At 31.9% G+C, this 22728-nt stretch overlaps 1 protein-coding gene across 2 annotated transcripts in view; it reads right to left on the bottom strand.

Moving 5' to 3' along the window:
• Positions 1–410: 410 nt before the first annotated feature.
• LOC111064167 (anoctamin-1) overlaps positions 411–22728 on the bottom strand; it is a 39572-nt gene continuing 17254 nt past the window's right edge. Inside the window, exons 7-18 of one of the 2 annotated variants that reach the window (XM_039428638.1) lie at positions 20882–21036; positions 19714–19882; positions 17711–17943; positions 16539–16699; positions 14560–14798; positions 11292–11456; positions 9623–9826; positions 9055–9152; positions 8083–8216; positions 6907–7279; positions 6024–6129; positions 411–4879 (exon numbers count right to left, since the gene is read on the bottom strand). In XM_039428638.1, coding sequence (XP_039284572.1) covers positions 4475–4879; positions 6024–6129; positions 6907–7279; positions 8083–8216; positions 9055–9152; positions 9623–9826; positions 11292–11456; positions 14560–14798; positions 16539–16699; positions 17711–17943; positions 19714–19882; positions 20882–21036 — 2442 coding nt within the window. In that variant the 3' untranslated portion in view covers positions 411–4474. The remainder of the gene's footprint in view (positions 4880–6023; positions 6130–6906; positions 7280–8082; positions 8217–9054; positions 9153–9622; positions 9827–11291; positions 11457–14559; positions 14799–16538; positions 16700–17710; positions 17944–19713; positions 19883–20881; positions 21037–22728) is intronic. The other variant, XM_039428637.1, reaches the window with a different exon arrangement.

Here is a 22728-nt window from a genome sequence, read left to right on the forward strand (position 1 = left end):
CAATGATGATGTCTACTGGTTCAAATGATGTTATTATGAATCATTGAGATTTATTAAATAATTTTTGATGAGTTGCAGAATCGACAAAAAGTATATTATTAAGTTTCACCGTTTGAGCGTCATTTTTCAGATTCTGTCCCTACTTTAACTGATGGTCGATAATACAACACATGAATAAATATTACACTTTCACATCAGTTCTGGTCTACAGTTGATTTCCATCAGGATACTTCTCGATGTAAGCTGAAGATTGCACCCACTCCCTTCGAAAAAAAGACTGGATTTTGTAAAACTGAAAAATATGGACGTCATGTTTTAAAAGTAAAATTGCATACTGTGTTAGATTATTAAACCTGGTTGAAAAATATTAGGAAGGTCTAGTAAAATAATTGTGATTGGAAACGTTGAGCTACTCCATTTAACCGATACTGTATCATTTTATTTACAAAAAAGAACACACATATTATGTACAATCGAGTGTTTATTTATATATAAAATGGTTGAACGTAAAATAATCAAAGAAAAATTGAAGAAATAATGACTAGACAGGCACTAATAACACAGTTAGAAGAAATGTCCTTAGTTTAGTAACAAGTTACAGTAGTAGCAACATTGTAGTCAGATAAGTACATACAACAACATTCCAAGTAATTCACTAGAAAGGCAATGTAGTACTCGTTTTTAGATTGGTAACTTAATGTTTAATCCTTTAATGGCACTGTCGGTACGTGATTAATGTATGAATAATAAAATAAATAACAAATATCATGAGCCACACAGTAAGACATAGAACAAAACAACAGATACGGATAATAATTGTATTGAGTTTCAGTGTTTGCAGTTGTCCTTTTCTTGGCAATATAAAAACCAAACAAAATTAATTATTTTTACGGTAATTTCGGCTTTCTAAACTAACCACACTGCATAATATCCATTCAAAAATTTTGATTGAGAGAAACTGATTGAATTAATTTTTGTGAATATAGCCAAGATTGAGCATGGCAATTTTAAAAATGAAAATTTATTGGCATGAGATTCTAAAAGATGCCAAAATAGCTACCATTATTCACAAGGTAATTTATTAAATATAATACCGTAACTGAGACGATTTCAAATTTTTACTTTACAAGAGTAATGAAGGATATCTCTAGAATAAATAAGATAAATGAACGAGAATAATTTTTCACGTTCATTAATTTTAATTTGATTCGTTCATTAATTCGTTTAATTCAAATGAACTGCAAATAACTGCATTTTTTATAAAATCTAAAAAATACAAAACTATGAAAATTGTAGAAATTAAAAAATTGCTGCTCGTTTAAAAACTGTAATTTAAAACTACAACTCGTTTAATTCGAATGAACTGCATAATTTAAAATGTTTTATAGAATCTAAAAAAATACAAAACTATGAAAATTGTAGATATTAGATTATGGTAATCGATTTCAAGAGATATTAGAAAGTTAACACGGTTGATTTGCAGGATTAAAGCTGTAACAATATTTAACAAATTCATAGCTACTTTTATTATAACATTCCTAGTTGTGAAGTACTCCTTATCCATAATATCATGAAGATGAATACATTAATAAACAATTAAAATTGTGACAAATGCTTTCCCTAGCCTATGAGTAGATTTAATAACAATTCTTTAAAAAGTTCTATTCAAACAACACATTAAATCAAAACACATATAATTCTTATATTGAAAAAGCACCATATTGAAACACAGTACACTCAAATACTGTAATTGATAACATTCACACAATAATATAATATATTTCTTATAGACTAATAAAGTTTGTCCTTTGACCAGGTTTCTCATAAAATATTTTTATTTTACAACTACCAATCATAATGTTCTTATGAGTAGTTGGTAATTTCAGCATAATTGAACTAGAATAATTTCAAACCTAACAATCAGTTACTTCATTCTAATCATTATTAGCAGCAGTGAAAGTTATAAAGGTAGTTATCAACACTAAACGGATTGTCATTTATATGAAAAAAAAACAGAAAATTAAAAATGTTAATGATTGAAGCATTGATAATCATTAATAAAAAGAATTTCACTGAATCATCCAACAATCTCACGTTATAAGATCAGTTACTTAGTAAATAGACGTTCTTTAATACTAAACAGGAAAATTGATTGACATTACCAATTTCAACCACATAGCAAGCCGTGCTATACTTGTCTTCACTTGTCTAATAGTGTGTGATCTTGAAGTAGGTTTTCTGTAGATATTATTTTTCAAAGTAGTAACTTTAAGGCTATTATGTAAAACTCTTTGCAAACTAGAATTAGTAACAAATTTATGAGATTCTAGGATGTGAAAAATCTTATGAGGGTTTCTATTTTTATTTTGTGATTGTAATATGTTAATTTGTCATGAAACGGGTCCCAGAGATTCTTAAGTTTCAAGAGACTGTCTCCAAGATCTTGTAAAATGAGAATCTGAAAATTCAATTAAAAAAAGTAGTTTAGGAAAAAGGCTCTTGCACACTAGATTCAAATCAAGTATCTGATTCACACTTCTATTGTGAGGTCCACGTTATAATGGCAGTGGAGAAAGATGGAAGAACAGCGTTGCCGATTCTCTGCCTTCTACGGAATACAAATCAACTGTTAGTTCTTGTTGAAAATTTTATCGACTATATTTTATTTGTCAAGAAATTATAATTTAATAATGAATATTCATAATTGATATTAGATATTTTGATGATTAAAAACACTTTACTTAATAATGGTGCAATGTTACAGTTAGTTGATTGTATCGCAATGTCAACAATAATAATATATCGATATTGATGTATCGATAGTAATATCAATATCATATATTGATTAATATCGATATTGGATTACCAAGTAAACAGCTGGTTTGTCTGGTTAAACGTTTAATAACGGGGACCGAGCTTCGCTCTGGAGAACAAAAGCATAAAACATTTATTACGATAGAAGAAACTAAAATAACATTCATAGTCCATACAGAAATGTTCTATCTAATCACAGTAAATTGAGATTAATTCGATTGAAAAACGCTTCATTCTATCTTTGATGTTCGTGAATTCAATCTGTAATAATAATATAGAAAATAAAAGAATAAGCTTTTAAAAGAGAGTAATGTTTCAATGGGCTAATTTTATTGAAATTAATAAAATCAATATAAAAACTTGTAGTACCCATTATTGAAAACTTTAAAATATTTTAACGACTAGTTTCGACCATAGGTCATTTTCAAGTAAAATGTGAAAATATCAACTTGTATATTTTTCATTAAACTAGTGATTAAAATATTTTAAAGTTTTTAATAAAGGGTACTACAAGTTTTTTCTTTTCTACATTGTTAAAAAACGGTCTGGCAACGTTGCGGAGGTGTAGAAGGATAGCGCTGCTTTGTTACATAATATTCAACGATAGTAACACCAATGTTAAAAAATACTGCCATTATAACGTGGATCTCACAATAGTGTGGGAGTTTATCATGGTACAAGTCCATGTCCAATAACTAAATTCCATGTGTATTCTCATCAACAGCATTCATTCAATAAAACAATAAAATAGCGAATAAAATTTCACTGAAATTGTCAAGTTTTCAAGAGCTACCATTATTGGTAAATTTAGAATTTTTGCTAATCATTCACGAATCTCACTTTCATCTATACTCGAAGAAACAGCACTCATCGAGTAAAACAATAAAACAGCTTTCCAAAAAAATATCAAAAAGATACTTGAGGTTTTACCCGAATTGCCAGGTTGGTGATAAAGGACTTCATTACTGGCAACATTCTATTTCTACAATGTCATTCATTTTTCTCCTTTAAGAAAGACTTATTTGAATTCTTAAGGCAGAAATTTGAATTCTGAATTTACAGCGAATAGATGTGAAACACCTAAGATATTTTTTACAAAACATATTTCAGGTTTGTGTCCAAGAACAACATCTTATATATTTTCTTTGGCGATTTTAAAATTTAGCAAATAATATCTTCTTGAGAAAACCCGTTTTGAAAATCGATTACTACTTTTCTGAATTTTGAATCCACATTACACAGATTTCATTAAGATTTTCAGATCGTCTTCTATTACTTTAGTAAATTTAGTATCTAATAACCTTCAGTAATTCAGTATCTGAAAACCTTAAATTATTTAGTATCTAACAACCTTCAGTTTTCAAGTATCTAAACTTAATTTAGTATCTTTAAATGAATTTAGTGTCCAGTATTTGGTGAATTTCTAATCTACCAAAAAATAGTATCATTCTTGGTACGGTAATGAGGAGAACAATTCGTTCAGTGTTCAATTTACCGAGTATCCTTGAGAAACCCGTTAACAATTTTTAAAATTAAGATCACACAGATACTTGAGAGATTCTCTGGTCCAAGCAGAAGTGCTTAGTTCTCTAGTGAATTTTTATCTTATCAAAATATCAATTTTCCAAACAAAGACGACGTAGAATTTTGAATTTACTTATCACACAGACACTTCAGAAATCTCCCCCAAATTCTCAGGTTTATGCACCAGGACCGCGTCTTTGATCTCTTCCTTCGTGAACTTCAAACTCTCCTGCGGACTTTGGACTTTACCGTTGGACTTTTTGAGACCACCTTCAGCATCGTCGCCGTCATCGTCATCCTTGTCTTTCAGCAGGTCAGCTCTGTCCTCGCGGTTTTCGCTGAGATGTCGGATTCTCGAGAACACCTGCTTCATGTCTTCGACAGAGTTGAAGATGGACGAGTTGTGACGAGCGCGCTTCGCCTCCTGCGCGATTATGATCTCGTTGGTGATGTAGTTCTCGCGGTGGATTTGGTCGCGCAATCTAGATGGCATGTCGGGCACTAACCATTGCACGAAAAGGACAACCATTACGACCACGTTCTGCAACACAAATTGAAATAATTCTAAAAAATACTGTGGCTTTACACTGAGAGGACATGTTTCGCAGTTGTGACTGAGAAATTAATGCAATAAGAAGGAGGTAAGATAAAATAGAATAAGAGGAACTAAGCATGTATTATTCGAAAGAAAATAAACCAAACAAAAGTTGAGATTGAAAATTTTAAATGAATTTTCTCATAAAATTTGTAATTTTAACAGTGTAATGAGTAGCTGAAATTACTGAATTTACTGGAATATAGAACCTTTCCATCACTGGCATTTCATTGTATTCAATCATATACTGAGCTGAAGCAAATGACATTTTATTCAAATGTTTTAAATTGACATATTTGATAATTTTATAAAACAATAATGATTAATAATTATCAAATTTTGAATGAAAAAGACTAAGAAATTGTTTAAAAAACCACAGATTCATTGATACTTAGAAAGACCGATTTCGGTTATTACACCATTGTCAATCTCTGATAAACTCTGATAAAGTTTATCAATGGTGTAATAACCGAAACCGGTCTTTCTAAGTATCAATAAATCTGTGATTTTTTTATAATTTCTTAGTCTTTTTCATTCAATATGAATAATTACCACAATATCAACTTCTCAACTACACAACAATTATCAAATGTTTCAAATTGACATATTTTATAACAATTCAATAATAGCTGATATCGAGGTCTGGTTGAGAAACAGGTTTGGTTTTTTGATAAGAGGTATTTGATTTGATGTTTATTACCAAGAGACTTCTGGTATGCCGCGAAACACGTATATTTTATAAGAAACTCAAAATAAGATGTTCCATATTTTATTAAAGAAGTCGAATATAATATTCAATATTTGAATATACCGACCTAGAACAATTGATATAATTCTCAATCATTAATAATATGGTAATTAATTTAAAATCTCAATGATTAGGAATAACAGTATTGAAAAGATAGACTGAGACTCATACTTGGACCTACAACAATATTGATATAATTCTCAGTCATTAATAATATGGTAATTAAAATCAAATCTCATTGATCAGAAATAATAGTATTGAAAGGATAGAATATACATGAAGTAATTTGACATTAGAGTTTGAAAAATATTATTATAATGATTGTGATTGGACATAGCCTACCTCAAATATCACGACAAAAGCAAGCCTAGCAGCCAGTACTCTCCAATACATATTTGTCCGTTCGTATTTATTATCTTTCCAGGGCGGTTCTCTGTAATCTGAATACCTGGAAAAACAAGAACAGTTTTTGATCAAATAAATAAGTAATGAGTAATAATATTAGTACAAAAATATACTTTATATAAATTTTGTTTGCAGAGAATACACAACATACCCTAAGTTAGCTGATAATCATGATATCTACCATGCAAATCTATCTAAAATAATTTCTGTACTGATCGCAAAGGGCCCTTCAACAGGACCTTCTTCCTTATGTATTTATTACATAGGCCTCATATATAGCCTTACAGTTTCTTATGTATGTGTTGGGAAAGCGATTAGATTCATGGTCGCGCTGATAAGCTAATGACTAGGAGCCGAAATCCGTGGATGAGTCGTTTAGATCCCACCTGAAGCTGTAGGTCCACTCATCTCTCATAATCATCCGACTCATTACCCACGCACAAGTATAGAGCTCATGAATTCTTCCTTAGCAAAAAAGTAAAGATTTACAGAGTGTTTCCGAACTCCCTACCAATATTCTAGAGCATTGTTCCTGGGTACAAAAATTGTAAATCTTAAATATCAAAAAATATTGATTTGAAAAAACTACCAAAATATTTTTTTGTAAATTTAATTACAAATTGGTTGACAACTAATTTTCCAAGATAAAACAAATATTAAGTGAGATAAAACGCGGACCTGACCAGTTAATCATGAAATTCCAGTGAAATCTTTGTCTTTCTCGGGGGACTAGAATGTGAAAATATTTCGTTTTACAAAGTAATTCTTTGGAATTTAGCAAAAAGGAACTGACAAAAAAATTGTAGGTAAATTTACTAACCTGCAATAATCAATCTTAGTCTTGGGCGGAGAATCGAGGTCGAGGTCACTAGTATTCATGTAGCTCAACGAATTGTTGAGGAATCCCTCCAACGAGTGTGTATCACTTATCATGAGCGTGTAGACAGTACGCGGCACAAAATCACTGGTGAACGCAATGATGAAGGCATTGGTGATGACGGCCAGCTTGCCGACCGAGTTGAGTATCTTGAACCAGACGCCGATGTCGCGAACGCGCTGCGACACGAAGCGTCGGTGGAAGGTGAGCAGCTTCTTGGCGTCCAGACGCATCTCCAGGATGTTGTTCAGCAGAGCGAACAGTGGTGCCAACGGGAACGCCGACACGAAGATCGTCACGAAACCGTATTGCAACACTGCAACAGCAAGATACATCAATTTGTTTTACTTTTTGAATTGGACATTTATTAAAATTTGTTTTTGTTCATTACCAATTTTTGTCGATCTCATGATCTGTTGCAGAATATTGCATGAAAACCTGTCCCAGTTATGTTTTTGATCCTCAAAATAGTATAATTAGTGTAGATATATTTTTTAAATTTTGAAATTGAAAAGTAAGACAGAGTTAGAACAGAGTGAGATTTCTTCTGATCTGTTGCAAAATATGCCATAAATATGCCATACCTACTTATAGTCTTAAATCATGCCCACATAAATATGCCATGTATTTCAATGCGCACAGTAGTGTGGATTGACAGCTTTCCATGAACAACCTTCATACAACTTACAAGTTCAACCAATTTTAAAACTGACATATTTATCTACAAGGACTGTAAAACATAATTATTCAGTTGTTCAAATAATCATATATTCAACGTATACAATCATTACCAAATTGAACAAGTATTTTGGATAATTTTTAAGAATAATCTTCTTAATGGGTTGAAGCTGCAAATAATGGCTTATTAATGTATGTTATAACAACAAATCGTTTGTTTGGATACACGAAAATCTTTCTTCAGTAGGTTTGAGCAGTGAAAAAGTTGAGTGCGCTACAAAAATTTCATTTTTTGTCAAAATGTAGATAATTATTGTAGAAGCAACCAGGTACTGTAGATAATAGGTATTAAAGGTGTATGACATTCACCCATTTCGAATAGGTTGATATTAGTAATTCCAATACACAGGAAAACAGATAATGAAGAGAAATGACACTGACCCATTTCGAGGTACTCGGCAAATAGACCCTGCGATCCCCAATCAACCAGCTTGTAGTCCTGTTCCCACTGGGTGTGGCCTCGCTTCATGCTTCTCCTCTTCAGCTGCACCGAATTCCACCATTTCCACGCCAGTCTGAAACAATATTAAATGTAACCTACTTTTTAATAATGTTACTGTTTATAGATTTTGGGAGAAGAACAGTTAAGGGCTGAGCTTGCTACTCTCTTCCAGACGTGATTAACTGGTAAAGTGGACATTACTTCTAAACTTCGCCCCATCATCAAATAAAAAGTCATTCAATTCTATTCATAGCTTTATGATTTGTAATTGTATTGCCGAATGATTAAAAAAATGTATAAAATAAGTATGAGTGTATAATAAGTTTTATCAAACTGTTAATAGCTTTTTGTTATTGAAAAGAACGACTAGCAGTCAGATTTTTTCCAATAAATGAATTAATCACTCACTGTGACAGTGAATCTTCCTGGTTTCGGCGAACCTGCCGAAAGATCTCGTTGTCACAGTGAGTGATTAATTCATTTATTGTAAAAAATCTGACTTCTAGTCGTTCTTTTCAATAGCAAAAATTGATTTAATAAAAAGCATTTCGTGATGGAAAACAACATTGGAGAATTATGATCATAGAATTTTGGTAATGATTTTGTTTTGTTACTAAACCCCAATAATAATTCGTATTGATACAATGTTTTATGAAATAAAGTTATAGTATTCAAACTATTAAATTTATCAAGTGTTATTTTTTGAGCTTAGTAGCCTAGTCTCGAACTGTGAATTTTGAAAAAAATAGAGAAAAATTAAAAAATGAATGTTAATTTTGTAAAGCAGTTTATACCCCCATTAAAAATCCATTACAAATGCCAAGAATACTTGTTTCACTATTGTTGATCACTGTTGCTCAATATTTGAAGCGACCTGATATTATAATGAAAAATATTTGTCGAGTACTTACGGATATAGCATTTCGATAACTGTATTACTAGCTTGTTTTCCAATCATAATAATTGCTAGTTGGATACAGAGTTCAGTCAGACAGCCTCCTGGACCACACTGCAATAGAAATATAATAAATGGAGAAGTATTTAGAAATACAATCATTACAAACATATACAATAAAATTATAATCAATAAAGCTAGAGGTGGTAAACGGATAAGTTATTTAGATGCTGAACCTTGTGCACACCATTGTGCATCCCGTCTACGGGAGCGGGAAAAATTCGCCGTCATACGAAGCAATAAATACTGTGATCTTTTTTTTAATTCAGAAGAAATTAAATGAGCTAGTTTTGAATTTGCACGAAAAACAATAGAAATTCAGTGAGGGAACATGATAGAAACAATAAATGGGAAGTTGAATAATTTGGGGAGCAATTTCGTTTCGTGGTCGAACTCATAAGCTATCGATAAGATAAGTTAGGCTCCATGCGCCTGCTACTCCCATAAAGAAATGATAAGTGAATAGATGTATTAATAATAATTGAATAATTCCCTAGCTAACTCTAACTAAAGCTAAAGCTTACCTCTTCTTGCCTAGTGCCCAGTATCCTATTATAGGCTGCCGGGAAGCCCACTAGTTTTCCCTTGAAAAATGCAATGTAGAATATAGATGCATAGTAGTTAACGAACTGAAGAAGGTACATTTTCAAGGTGAGTGAATCGTCGAATTCGGTCTGCGTTCTCAACATTTCCAACTCAGTCAGGTACTCGGCCAGCCAACCATAAACCTGTAAAATAAATACAAATCTAAATAAATTAACTGAAAATTTCAAAGTATCAATTTTACACTGTTAACGGTACATCGGGCTGCAATTACTAGGTGTATTTGTGTAGCCTATCATTATTTTTTTCAATTATATAGTCCATATAATTCTATTAAGCTAATATAAAAACGATATTGTTAGTTCCACACAACTTATTTGAGCAAAACTTAAGTTTCGTGCACTAACGCATCATCTTCAGGGGTATTTTTTGTTAGACTAACAAAAAAGACCTCATCTATTTTGTTATTCATGACGAACTGCGAGTTAATAATTCGTTTTGAACTATTATGACGACACTAGTCTAATATTAGATTGTTATTAGACTTAGTTATTAGACTGTAGTGACGTCATAATAGTTCAAGAACGAAAAAAGACCATTGAAGATGATGCCTTAGTGCATTGAAACTTGAGTTTGGCTCAAATAAATTATGTGGAACTAACAATGTCGTTTTTATTTCACCTTAGTATGGAGAAATTCCACAATATCTCTGTTCATACTGTAAATAATTCTATGATTTCAACAAATAAGTTCAATTGACCAAAGAAAGGGGTATACCACTTACTATGACCTACTATCAAGAGAATTATTTATTTATCATACGCTATTAAATTATGTTATACTTCATTTTTAAATAAATAAGATAATGTTCCATTTTGAAATATCAATCTTCAAAAACTAATTTCGCCTTCCTCGTGATGCGCTACGTATAATGGTGCCTATCTATAGTGATATTTACATTCTTAAGCATAGCCACCTCTAATACAAAGCCACGGCCTACGATATCGCAACGTCGCATTGTAGGCCTAGAATCTAATACATGATTGGTGAAAAAGATTTTAAAAAATACCAGCTGATCTTTTTCACCAATCATGTATTACACTGCGAAGTAGCAATATCGTAGGCCGCGGCCTTGTATTAGAGGTGGCTATGTCTCAAGTCAGCATAAGATATTATTCACTGCCATATTATTCAGCATATATTTATTCACTGCCATTATAACGTGGACCTCACTATAATATAATACTATAGTGAGGTCCACGTTATAATGGCAGTGGATAAAGATAGGAGAATAGCGATGCCGATTCTCTGCATTAATTAATTATATTTCTACACTGTCAAAAACATAATTGGCATCATTGTGGACCTAGAAAAGGATAGTACCACCAGCTTTGTCGAATGATAGACAAGGATAGCAAAACCAAAGTTGATCAAATACTGTCATTATAACGTGGAACTCTATATATATACACTGCTACTATAATACTACTATAACTGCTGTATTCTGTGTTATTACTCAACTTCCAGAAAAGTACCAACGGCTTAAGCCCGAAACGGATCCAATTCTGATGATTAATGCTAATTATTTATTATCTATTATGTTAATTGGGAAGTGAAATTAATTATAATTATGTAGTAATAATTACGAACCCAATTGAAGAGGAAAATGCAAGTGAGGTTGATGGAAGCAGCAGTAGCCGTGGTGAAGAGAATTGCATAGCTAGTGATCACTTCGTCTCCATACACACTGAGGGCGGCCAAAACCGACATTCTATACAGCACTACTGCCAGCACGGTGGCTAACGCTAAGGTAACCTGCAAATCACGTCCAAAATAACTTAATTAATTGGATTTTAGTGAAATTCATTGCGACTTTTCAAATTTGTTGAACGTTTATTTCTAGTAACATATTATAATTAAAATAATTTTGTGCCACTAAAATCCTTGAAAACATTAATGAAATTGATATTACAAAAAAACATCAGTTTACCTACGAAACAAAAAAAAATTATTATGAACGAGAAATTGGGTTTCCTTGAAATAAGTATTATTCAAGAGCATCAATATTTATTGATTTTATATAAACTTTAAGTGGTGATGAGAACATTGTCTATAGTATGTGATAAATTAGAACTTATTATAATTTAATTTTATATAAACTTCTAGTGAAGAGAACATTTTTTGTAGTATGTAATTAGAAATAGCTATGATTTAATTTTATATAAACTTCTAGTGAAGAGAACATTTTTTGTAGTATGTAATTAGAAATAGCTATGATTTAATTTTATATAAACTTTAAGTGGTGATGAGAACATTGTCTATAGTATGTGATAAATTAGAACTTATTATAATTTAATTTTATATAAACTTTAAGTGGTGATGAGAACATTGTCTATAGTATGTGATAAATTAGAACTTATTATAATTTAATTTTATATAAACTTCTAGTGAAGAGAACATTTTTTGTAGTATGTAATTAGAAATAGCTATGATTTAATTTTATATAAACTTCTAGTGAAGAGAACATTTTTTGTAGTATGTAATTAGAAATAGCTATGATTTAATTTTATATAAACTTCAAATGAAGAGAGCATTGTCTTTTTGTATGTAATTACAACTTACTAAGATTTGATAAAATCCACGGGAACAGTGAGCACAATAATAAAATTCTAATCTTACAAAAAAATAGTAAATCAGAGTAATATCCTTCTCACATCATCTGCAATCAATATAGATCAATTTCATATAAAATTCAAGTAAAGAGAGAACATTGTATTTTTAATAATGAGAACTTACTATGGCTTGATAGAGTCTAAGGCATCAGTAAGCCAATTATTAGATTTCTAAAATAAATCAGAGTAACATTCCTTTTGGATTATCTTCAAAATATGTATTTATTTATATATTGATATAATAGTAGTTCTATGAACATTAGACCTCACACATTATAAACCACAGTCCCCTCAAATGCTGTCCATCAGAGTAAATTCTGTCCTGTAGTTTTTTTTTTTAATTTTTTTTTCAATACCTGAAGCTAAATTTGCACACAACAAAGGAAATATAATTCCTATTAGTTCTAATTGTGTTATCCATTCTCACTTCGGGGATGAGATATTTTTATTTTCGCAGTTATAAGCTGTGCCGAGCACTGTTTTTAATTCAGGCCTTTTCCCAAGCTATAATAGTAAATTTAATACGCAATAGGCTAGAGCCATTATTGTGAGTTAGCGAAATTGTTTTCTCTCTCTATGATGAACGGCCAAGACTTCGAGTTTCCCAGGATAGATATTTAAAAATTGTGGCTCCGAGTCGTCGAGGAATGTAGATTATGGAATTATCTCTCAAACTCAGCCTCCCTGTCGCGACATAGAGTTCGATAAGGTGGAAAACAGCAAGATATTGAAATTATAACAAATTACCGATTTTTCAATTACTCTTTGGTCCCAAGGCTCTAGAAGTGACGCGATTATTGGTCAAATATGATTCCCATATTTTCAGTCGCTCTATAAAGGCCTGTTTCTAAATACAGTAGTGGGGCAATTCCCCAGCCGAGAGACCAGATTACGTTTCGGAGGACACTTTGCTAGGAGCACTACGAGAGTGAAGGTGTAGTCGATTCGTTTCTCCCTTTTTGGGCAAGTTTATAATATTAGACTATTAATTAATGTAGGAGTTAGGTTTATTTTTATTAAAGTTTAAATTTTCTAGTAGTGCCATGTCCTGGAAAGTTTAATTGTGTTTCTTCATCATGTACGAATAATTGTTTCTTCAAATAACCGCTAAGCGGTTCATGTGTGACCCAAAACCAACTTCATGTACCACCCCTTTGGTTCCGCAACTTTATTTAAACACCGCTTCAAGACACCCGTTCAGATGACAGGTTTAGGGACGTAAGATGTCGCCGTCAAGCCAAATTCAACCGGTAAAAGTTCACCGCCAAAAACAAGGTACTGTGACCTCGACGATAAAGCAACGTACAGACCAACGAAAGTGCAGTGTAGTGGAACGAAAGGTTCATTCAAGAATGTCAATCAAAAGTGGGGATTCGAAATTTATGGAATGGGTTATACGGGTTATTATTGACAAAAACTGGGTTCAACGGTTTTTTTTCTTTCTTGAGTTTTTGCATTGAAATTAATTTGTTATTTTATGACTAATATTAATTGGTTTTGTGACGTATTGCTATCTAAACGAGGGATAGTAATGCGCCCCCAAATCAGATGAAGAATGTCAACAAAGTAACATGAAATTGTTTTTTCCTTTGTCCGATTTTAGGAGCCAATGTTTTATTGAATTTGTTTGTATTTTTCAATTATTTCAAAGTGTAGTGTTAGTTTATAGTAGAAACCTATTGAATCAGGCATGGCAAGATTAATTGAAGTTTTCTTGACTCTAGTCCGTTCACCTGCATGAATATACTTAGTATAGACTCAGTCTATTTCCAAATTCTAAATTTTATTCCAAATTATCATTTTTATTATCTTTTAAAAGGCCAGGCACAAAGCCAGCCTCCTCTAATACTGTCAACTGGTCAACCCGAGTTGAAAGCAGAGGAAGATGGAGAGAGAAAGTTACATTGAGTTATTAATTGCATGCAACTAATATCCTCTTGACAGCTGATTAATCATGATTAATTCTATAGTCTGATTTTTACAGTAATTTATTGGAATATGGAGGAGATTCCTTTTCCTTTAATATCATCCTTAAAATTCAAAATTTCATATATACGTACATCGACGCGCAATTCAAAAAGGAACATACCTGTTAAATTAGAAAATCTATTGCCACATTTCGCTGTAAATGCGGAACATAAATATAAACATACATAGAGAGAAAGCAAAACCATCTACTTGAATCTTAGACCTCATTTCACTCGCTCAAATTAATTCATTTGCTAAAGTAAACGCATGAAACTGACCAAGAGCAGAACGACAGAGAAGCTGAGCAGTGTGGCAGGAAATCGGATGGTCCAAAAGGGCACCTTCGGCTCTAGCGTGTTGGTGACGATGTTGACCCGCGTCGCCTGCGTGTTGAGATGCGCCAGCCGCGCCAGGTATTGGGGTCGCGGGTGTTCCTCCTGCGTGTCCCACCCTGTCAGGTCCCACCGGTGCGTGATCTCCGCCGAGTACCGTTTCCACAGTTCCAGGAACATTGTCGCTGCACGGGAAAAACGAAAAATCTAATAAGAAATATACAAGTATGCGTATTTTTGGACTGGAAAATTGTGTTATCATTATTATTTTATCCACTGACGACCTGTAAAAGGGGTATAGGGATTTTTTAATTTGTCATTAATCAAACAGTAAAATGTTATCTATCTTCTTAAACCTCCATCTTGAGATTTGTGAAAATCTTTATATTCCTCCACAAATGGATAGCAGCTCTTTTTTCAATAAAAGTCTGAAAACTTTACCTGACGTTTCTTTTATGTCAAACCTTTAAATCAATCATTGGATCTTTATTCTTGTATCATCAATTTAATAAGTTTGAGTATATTTTTGAACTTTAAATTATTGTGTTGAATTGAGTGATGATGAAGACCTAACCTTATTTGTCTCTCTGTTTATCTCTTATTCCGGTTATGTATTAGTGGAAAGAATATTATTTTATATGCTTTTCCAATAATCCACAATTATTTGTTGAAACACCGCCTTATGTAGTTAATTGCAATATAATAGTAACTATATTATAATAGAAATTCCAATTGCATTCAATCGGCATACCAATTAATGATCCCTCATAATTTATAAAATTCATTGAATTAGCTTTATTGCAATTTATTGTGAAATAGTGTATGAGCTAGTATCTATATTAACTTACATGAATGAAGAAATTTAATCTAATTCATCACAGATTACAATGATAAGTTGTTGAACAAGTAAATAATGAACAAGAATAAAAATAGTACGATGCAATTTCACAAAATTCTGTTTTTAATTAATATAATAGTTGAATGCCACGAGAACTAATCAGAGAAGCGGAAGACGTGTTTAATCAGAACTTTACCATAAATGAAATTTAATTTTGTTTTACCGGGCCTACGTGTTGATTTCAGATGAGTAGAAAATAAGTAACAGGAGGAATAATAACTTATGCCAGTGATTTGTGCACCTCTTATGCTATTATTGATGATAAGGCCTGTAATACATTAATACACTGGGCTGGGTTGCCAGTGGTCCGAGCTAGTCGCATCAGTGGCATCAGTTCGTACTGCATTAATTACACTAGGAAAACCATACCATATTTTGGCAGCTGTCTGGTTTCTCCCAGCTTGCTTTACAGATGGGCATTACTGGTGCCTTTCTGGTATCCCAGTGGCGACCCTAATGTTATACGGGTCCAAGTATCGTTGATAATTTAGATATCTGTGATATGTAAGCTGTATAATAGAGTAGAGCTGAATGTATGATACGCATCGTAATAAGTATACAATATAAACATAAACTATAATTTATATAATTTTTTATAGGTTCAGTGCCTAGCCTAGTCAAATAAAATGAAATATTTGAAGTATTTCACTCATTTGTAGAACATGTTCAACTTATATTCAGATACAATAAAATGTTATTTGATTTGTTGTATTTTATTCCAAATTTTGAGAAACGTGGTAACAATATTATGATAGTGTCAACTCTTTCGATTTTTCCATGCAATGACTTTTGTTCAAGTTTCCCCATCATACACATCATCACCTCAAGTCTTGCAAGTGTTTGCTGCATTCTTCAATAGTTTTCTTCCAGTTGGAGAATTGAAGAATGCAGCAAACAAAGCAAGAATTTCAGCCAATAACAAGTGTGTTAAACTGAAATTTGATCTGTCCACAATCAGGAGCACACTTGAGGTGATGATGTGTATGATGGGGAAAATTATGAAAGTGATAATGTAAGTGATACTCACCCCAAAATGACATGAAGACGGCGAAAAACACAGTAGTATTGTTATCGAATAAATAAGTAACTTTTGCGTGGAAACAGGTCTCGGAAATATCCCAATAATCACAGAAACGATCACATAATGGACACATCTTAATGCTAAGATTCTGGTTACAAATATCTTGACTGGAACATACAAAAATTAATACCATTTTAGTTGAAAAACATACAAAGCAACCCATTAATAGGCCATAGACAGTGGATATGAATCATATAGTATGCTAATTTTCTATTTGTAAATAGAATTTAATCCATGAGATTGAAGTAAATTCTAATTGCAAAATTAGCGTACGTCGATTGCTATTTCAATCACAGAGAAAAATCATAGGAAAACTTCCGCTTCAATAAAAATCTACTTCAGATTATATTTTGATACATTACTGACCATTCAGAACTGAAAATCAGTGTACTGTTAAGGAGTTGGAATTGGATACATTTTGGTCTGATGTGAACAGAAAAGGCACCCAACACCCTCCATCAACTTGCTCAAACACTGAAACAAACGAACATAAATACTACTCTTCTAAAATGGCTGGAATTTCAGTAACTATTAAAATAAAACCAAAAAGTAATAAAATATTAACAACAAAAAATCGAAGATACAAAACTTAAACTCAATCTATTTTAAAGGTTCGAAGCTTTTCTCGCTGATGACACAACATGTGTCATGTGACAAGCATGTGTGTACAAACATGTTAAATAGTACCAGTATGTTAAGTCATGTAGATAGTACCACCCCCCCCCTCCTTAGAACGGAAACCTTTCACACTAATTTTCCATAAAGGACGCATTACATACATTGAATACTACAGTTACATACTACACTTCCTTGGTAAGGGCTACTCGTATTTATTTATTTTATACATTGATACATATACAATATCGTTCAACTATGAATGATTGGGAAAGGAACAACAGGCTATGTGCAATTAGAAAAATCAAAGTACATTTTTTAAACTTTATTCTATGTCTCACAACATATTTCGACTTATAATTTAATTTTCAAGTGAGTGAATCATTAGAAATCGAAACATGTTATGTGAAATGAAATAAAGTTGAAAAAGGGTACTTTGATTTCTTTAAATTCGTATATAGAATAGTATTAATTTTCGTTGAATTAACAATGATAAAGGCTACCTAGGATCATTGTCATGAAGCGTAATTGTACTGTAGATGAAACAGAGCAGGCCGACGATAGAGGCGAAGGTGAGCATGTGTGTGTAGAAGCCGAGCCAGGCGAAGTAGAGGCCGATCTTGATGCCGAAGTAGTTCTTGATGTGGTCGATCGGCTGGTAGCGAAAGCACTTCTTGATCGACGCCCACTCTGTGTACAGCAGGTATCTCATGCTGCCTGGCGTTTTCAGGTCACCCTGTCAATTCAAATCACAGAAATATTCAATTTCGAATCATTAGAACTCAAATAAATGCAATAAATTGATGCTTGGGTAAAGGACCTACAGCTATAATAAACTTCAATAATCAATTTATAGTCTCTGTGCAAAAACCTTAGATTGTAGCATTTCGATGGATTACAGCTTGATAGCAGTGCCACAATATTGCAATGATTGATTGTAGCAGTTGACATGATAAAAACAGCTGACTTAGTTACCATAGTTTGTTATTTCTTGTTAAATCTCATTTTATCAGGTTCCATCACTAGAGTTCAATTCTGTCAATTAATTTGTAATAGGAAAGACCGATATTTAGATCAAAATATAGGCTTTCATTGACAGAACTGAACTCTAGTGATGGATCATGATAAAATTAGATTTAACAAGAAGTAGCAAACTATGGTAACTAAGTCAGCTGTATTTATCATGTCAGCAGTGCAGCCAGATTTCATAGAAGCCACAACCATGTGTGAGCTTATTCTGCAGGAGTAGAATAAGAATACTGCACAATATATGAATAAATACATAATTTCAAAACATACCACTCGCATTCTCGTAAGAAATAACAATGGCCATTAAGCCCCATGCTGCAAACTAAGGTTTGCAAGAACTATAAACAAAATAGATAAAACCACGAGAAATGCACCACCTTAAAATTATTAATATTCAGGAGAAAATATTCATTTCGGTGTGGGAAAAAACTTGAGAATAGTTATTTAAAATACTGTATTCTTAATGCCAGAACTTTTGAAAGAGATCAATGGATATGATGAGTGTGTCTGCTTCTGGAAGTTGTTTAAAATATGCACACATGCGACTTGATATTTTTGAGTCAGGAAATGTATAATTCACATTAGAAATAACCATGGTTGAGAGGTAAACAATCTTACTCGTATACGCAAACAAACTTCTTGCTAGAACGCGATAAGAACAGAAGAATTATTATTCAAAATTGACAATATACGATTTCAAATAACAAGCATATTAAACTAATCAATCATAAATTGTTACCAAAAAGAAAATAATTGAATAAGCAAAAGAAGACACGAGATTCATCAATTTCATTGCAGATTGATTATTGTGACGTGTTCTCTTATTAAATGCTCTACAATGGAATTGATTAATCTCATATTTTATTAAGACAGTGTTAAGTTTTAATAATCTAAACGGTTGGCTAAATTTGTATCAATTGTAAATTTTATAATCTAATGGTTTGCTCACAAATTGGACTGTGTGATGATGATATATTCGTTCACAGATTGTAATCCTTGATATGGAATGATCTTCGAAATCCTTATTAACTTTACCAAATTAACGGTATTATTGACCTTACAGGAAGATTGGGATATATCAGACAAATATAAAATATATACTCTACTTCCTGGATTATGAGTTTAAATATAAATTTACTCAAGAGCACATTATGTTTGAAAATGTTTGAATAGAGATTGGCAAAAGATTGTTTGTAAACAAAATTATCAAAGATTTATATACAGCTATACAAACAAAATGTTTGTATAATTATATTTTTTTAGAAACAAGAGATTTTTTTAGAAAAATTAAGTGATTTATGGAATAATAAATATGAATACAATCATAGTAACGTTTTGAGAAAACAATAGAGCATTATGTTGAAGATCAAGTATTAATATTAATAATTTTCAACTGGTTTGATTTTTCGTATACATCTTTCAACATCTCTACTTTTACTTTTAATTCGGAATATTTTATTATTTGTATTAAACTCACATCATGAAGTGGATAAGCAGCACTGTACACATAACTGGCAACGAGTCGTTCTATTCCAAAGTGGAAGACGTCAGTTTTGTCCTTGTTAAAAGAGGAACGGTCTAAAATAAATTGCACTATACGAGAGCGCGCTGCCGGAGTAAAAAAATCACTAGAATGTATATCAAATCTGAAAACAACATTGAGAAAACGTTTATTTTACTCCAAAATAAAGAACATATCACAGTAAGCACGGTAAAAATCATAATAACAGGCATGCGATAGAAAAATTACGGTGTAGAGCCAACATGTTTCATCTAAGGAGAATGAATTTACATAATGAATAGGCTACATATTTGTAATATTGAAATTGAAAATCAGAATGATTTTTCTATCAATCATCCCATCATCCCACTAATGTAATTATTAGTGTGTCTATTTCACCAAAATTGTCGATGGGTGTATTCCTCAATATTATTGATAATATTGTAAATAATTAATCATAAAAGAAACACATTTTTGAAGATCATAAAAGAAACACATTTTTGAAGAAAACATGGAGTAATGCTCAATAAATTTGCTTCTCAAATGTTTCAAAAACGATAGCAAGATATAACGAATTCCAACTTCAGATGATAATCTTTAACACTCTGTATACAGGGACAATATTGGCGTTCACTACTAGCCACCAGTAATGGCTACATTACACAGGGACATTAGCAGCGTCCAAGCCCCCTCTCACATGGATAATAGACGGAATTTAATATCTGCCACTAATGAACATGTCTATTGGACGTCACTATTTTCCCTGTGTGCAGGTGCTTCACAGATACTCGTACATTCAAGATATTCTTATACATGAACACATGATGATGATAATTAAAATCTAAATCTCTGCCAAAAATGTATTATTCTTGAAACCTTGATGGGGAGTAAAAGAAAATAGAATTGATTAATAATAATTAACGATATCAAGAGTCTGAATTAGGTTTCTCTCAATTATAACAAACAATTTTCCAATTATTGTACTCCAATAAATTAATAATTCTATTATAAATAATGATTCATACTGTAAAATAATATCAAGACAGAGAAATCAATATTATTCACAATCGATTCTGAACGCTTATTGATATAATAAATAGTTAGAAAATGAAGTAATGAATGTAAGTCAACAATATCTACTTACAAGTATTCCTTATCTCTACTGTAGACTGCAGTAAACGTCCTCCCTCTATCGGGAAATACTTTTTTATCTACATACACATAGTTTTTCATAAACTTACTGAACACATCTGTTACGGAGTCAATAGCTGACCATGTTCGTTCATGGAGCGTGGGTATCTGCGGGCAAATCAGTTCAAATCAATGATAAATATTGATGATGTGTGTATTCATAAACATACAAATTAAATCAAGTTAACAGGTTAACCAGTACTGAAGAAAAAAGCAATCACCAAAAGCCTTGCTTTCCTTTTCATTTCTGCTCTGCTGAGCTAAGAATATCTATGGTTCTTATGTAAGCATTCACACATTGGTAGACTACAAACGTATGAACAATTTCATAAGAGAGATTATGGTACTATATTTCTACACAGCAGAGTAGAAATGCATTGGAAAGCAGGGCTTTAATATGAAACCGGTCCAAAGCACAATATTTTTTAAAAACACATTCTGTTATACAACAGTCATTCCTGTTAACATGTTATCAAACAGTACTTCATATTCTATGGCAAGTGAAATAGGATAAAGTGGATTCAGGCTCAAAAAGTATTATTAGTAAACCTTGAAGAGAGGTATCACAATATAAAACTAATAGTTTACTAGAAGAGAGCAAGTTGAACGGCATTCATAAAAGAGTGATTAGAGTGAAAATGAATTATTTTTATTGAAATGAGGGTGTAAGTACTTAATTGAACTCTACTAGATTAGAAACATTATAAAAATGCATTCAGTGAGAGGATAGTTGAGAAAGTGCATACATTCCATAAGAATTGCATCTGTATAAAATGGAGATCAAAGATAAAAAACAGGGTTTAAGGAGAATGAATATAAAACTGTATAAATCGGATGGCTTTAATAAAATCTGAATATCGTATTTTTTCTAGAATTGTGGGATTGATAATTGAGATTGTAAAAGTGTACGTTTCATGAAATATTTTACTGTAAAACTGCATTATTTCCAAATCTTCTAATGTGCACTAACAAGCGTGTAGTGTCATGAATATTATTAGATTAGAGAATCAAAGATTATTAACGAACAGATCTTGCAACTAATCCTGCTACCTAAGACATGAAATTTTACTGTTCAAAAATGGAAATATAGTGATGATGAAGTAAATCTCTAAATTTTTTCTAACAATGGGTGGAAAGTTATTTAAAACGTAGGGGAAAATCTTCAACTAATATATTAACAACAAGTCCATATGAGTTATATAGAGTTACCGGTACTTATACTGAGTTTTTTAATTTTATGTATAATTGAATTAAATACAGCATTCTTACTTGATAGAGCGATTTTAAAAAAAACATGCTGTAGAATTTACAAGTGGTTAATGATGAATTATAGAGTTTTATGACAAGTGCTTTATTTGAATCACAGTCAGCATTCGATATTAGTGAGATGGAGAAATAATACAGGTGACAAATATTTCTCGATAAGTTGAAACTTCACTAAGAAAAATTTGCAAAAGTGTAAATTCGATCAATAAGTGAATATTACACATGCTGTATGTAATCAACGATTTATAATATATCATACCGTGTATAATATTCATAAATGAAATGAATGAAAATGAAGATTAAGAAAAATAAATACAAGCTTTTATTTAATACCGGTGAGCCATTCGAGTATTTTTATTTTTGCTTCCAACTCATGATCTATGAACGATCATGTGCAAATCATGAACGATTTCTCACATTATACTAGTGAGTAGTAACTCACTTTTTTGAGTGGCTATATGAGTAGTAACTTAGACAAGACAATATTATGAAAAGAAAAAACACATTATTTGTGTCATCTATGGTAGTAGTCGG

The sequence above is a fragment of the Nilaparvata lugens genome, chromosome 5 (assembly GCF_014356525.2).
Source record: "Nilaparvata lugens isolate BPH chromosome 5, ASM1435652v1, whole genome shotgun sequence".
NCBI lineage: Eukaryota > Metazoa > Arthropoda > Insecta > Hemiptera > Delphacidae > Nilaparvata > Nilaparvata lugens.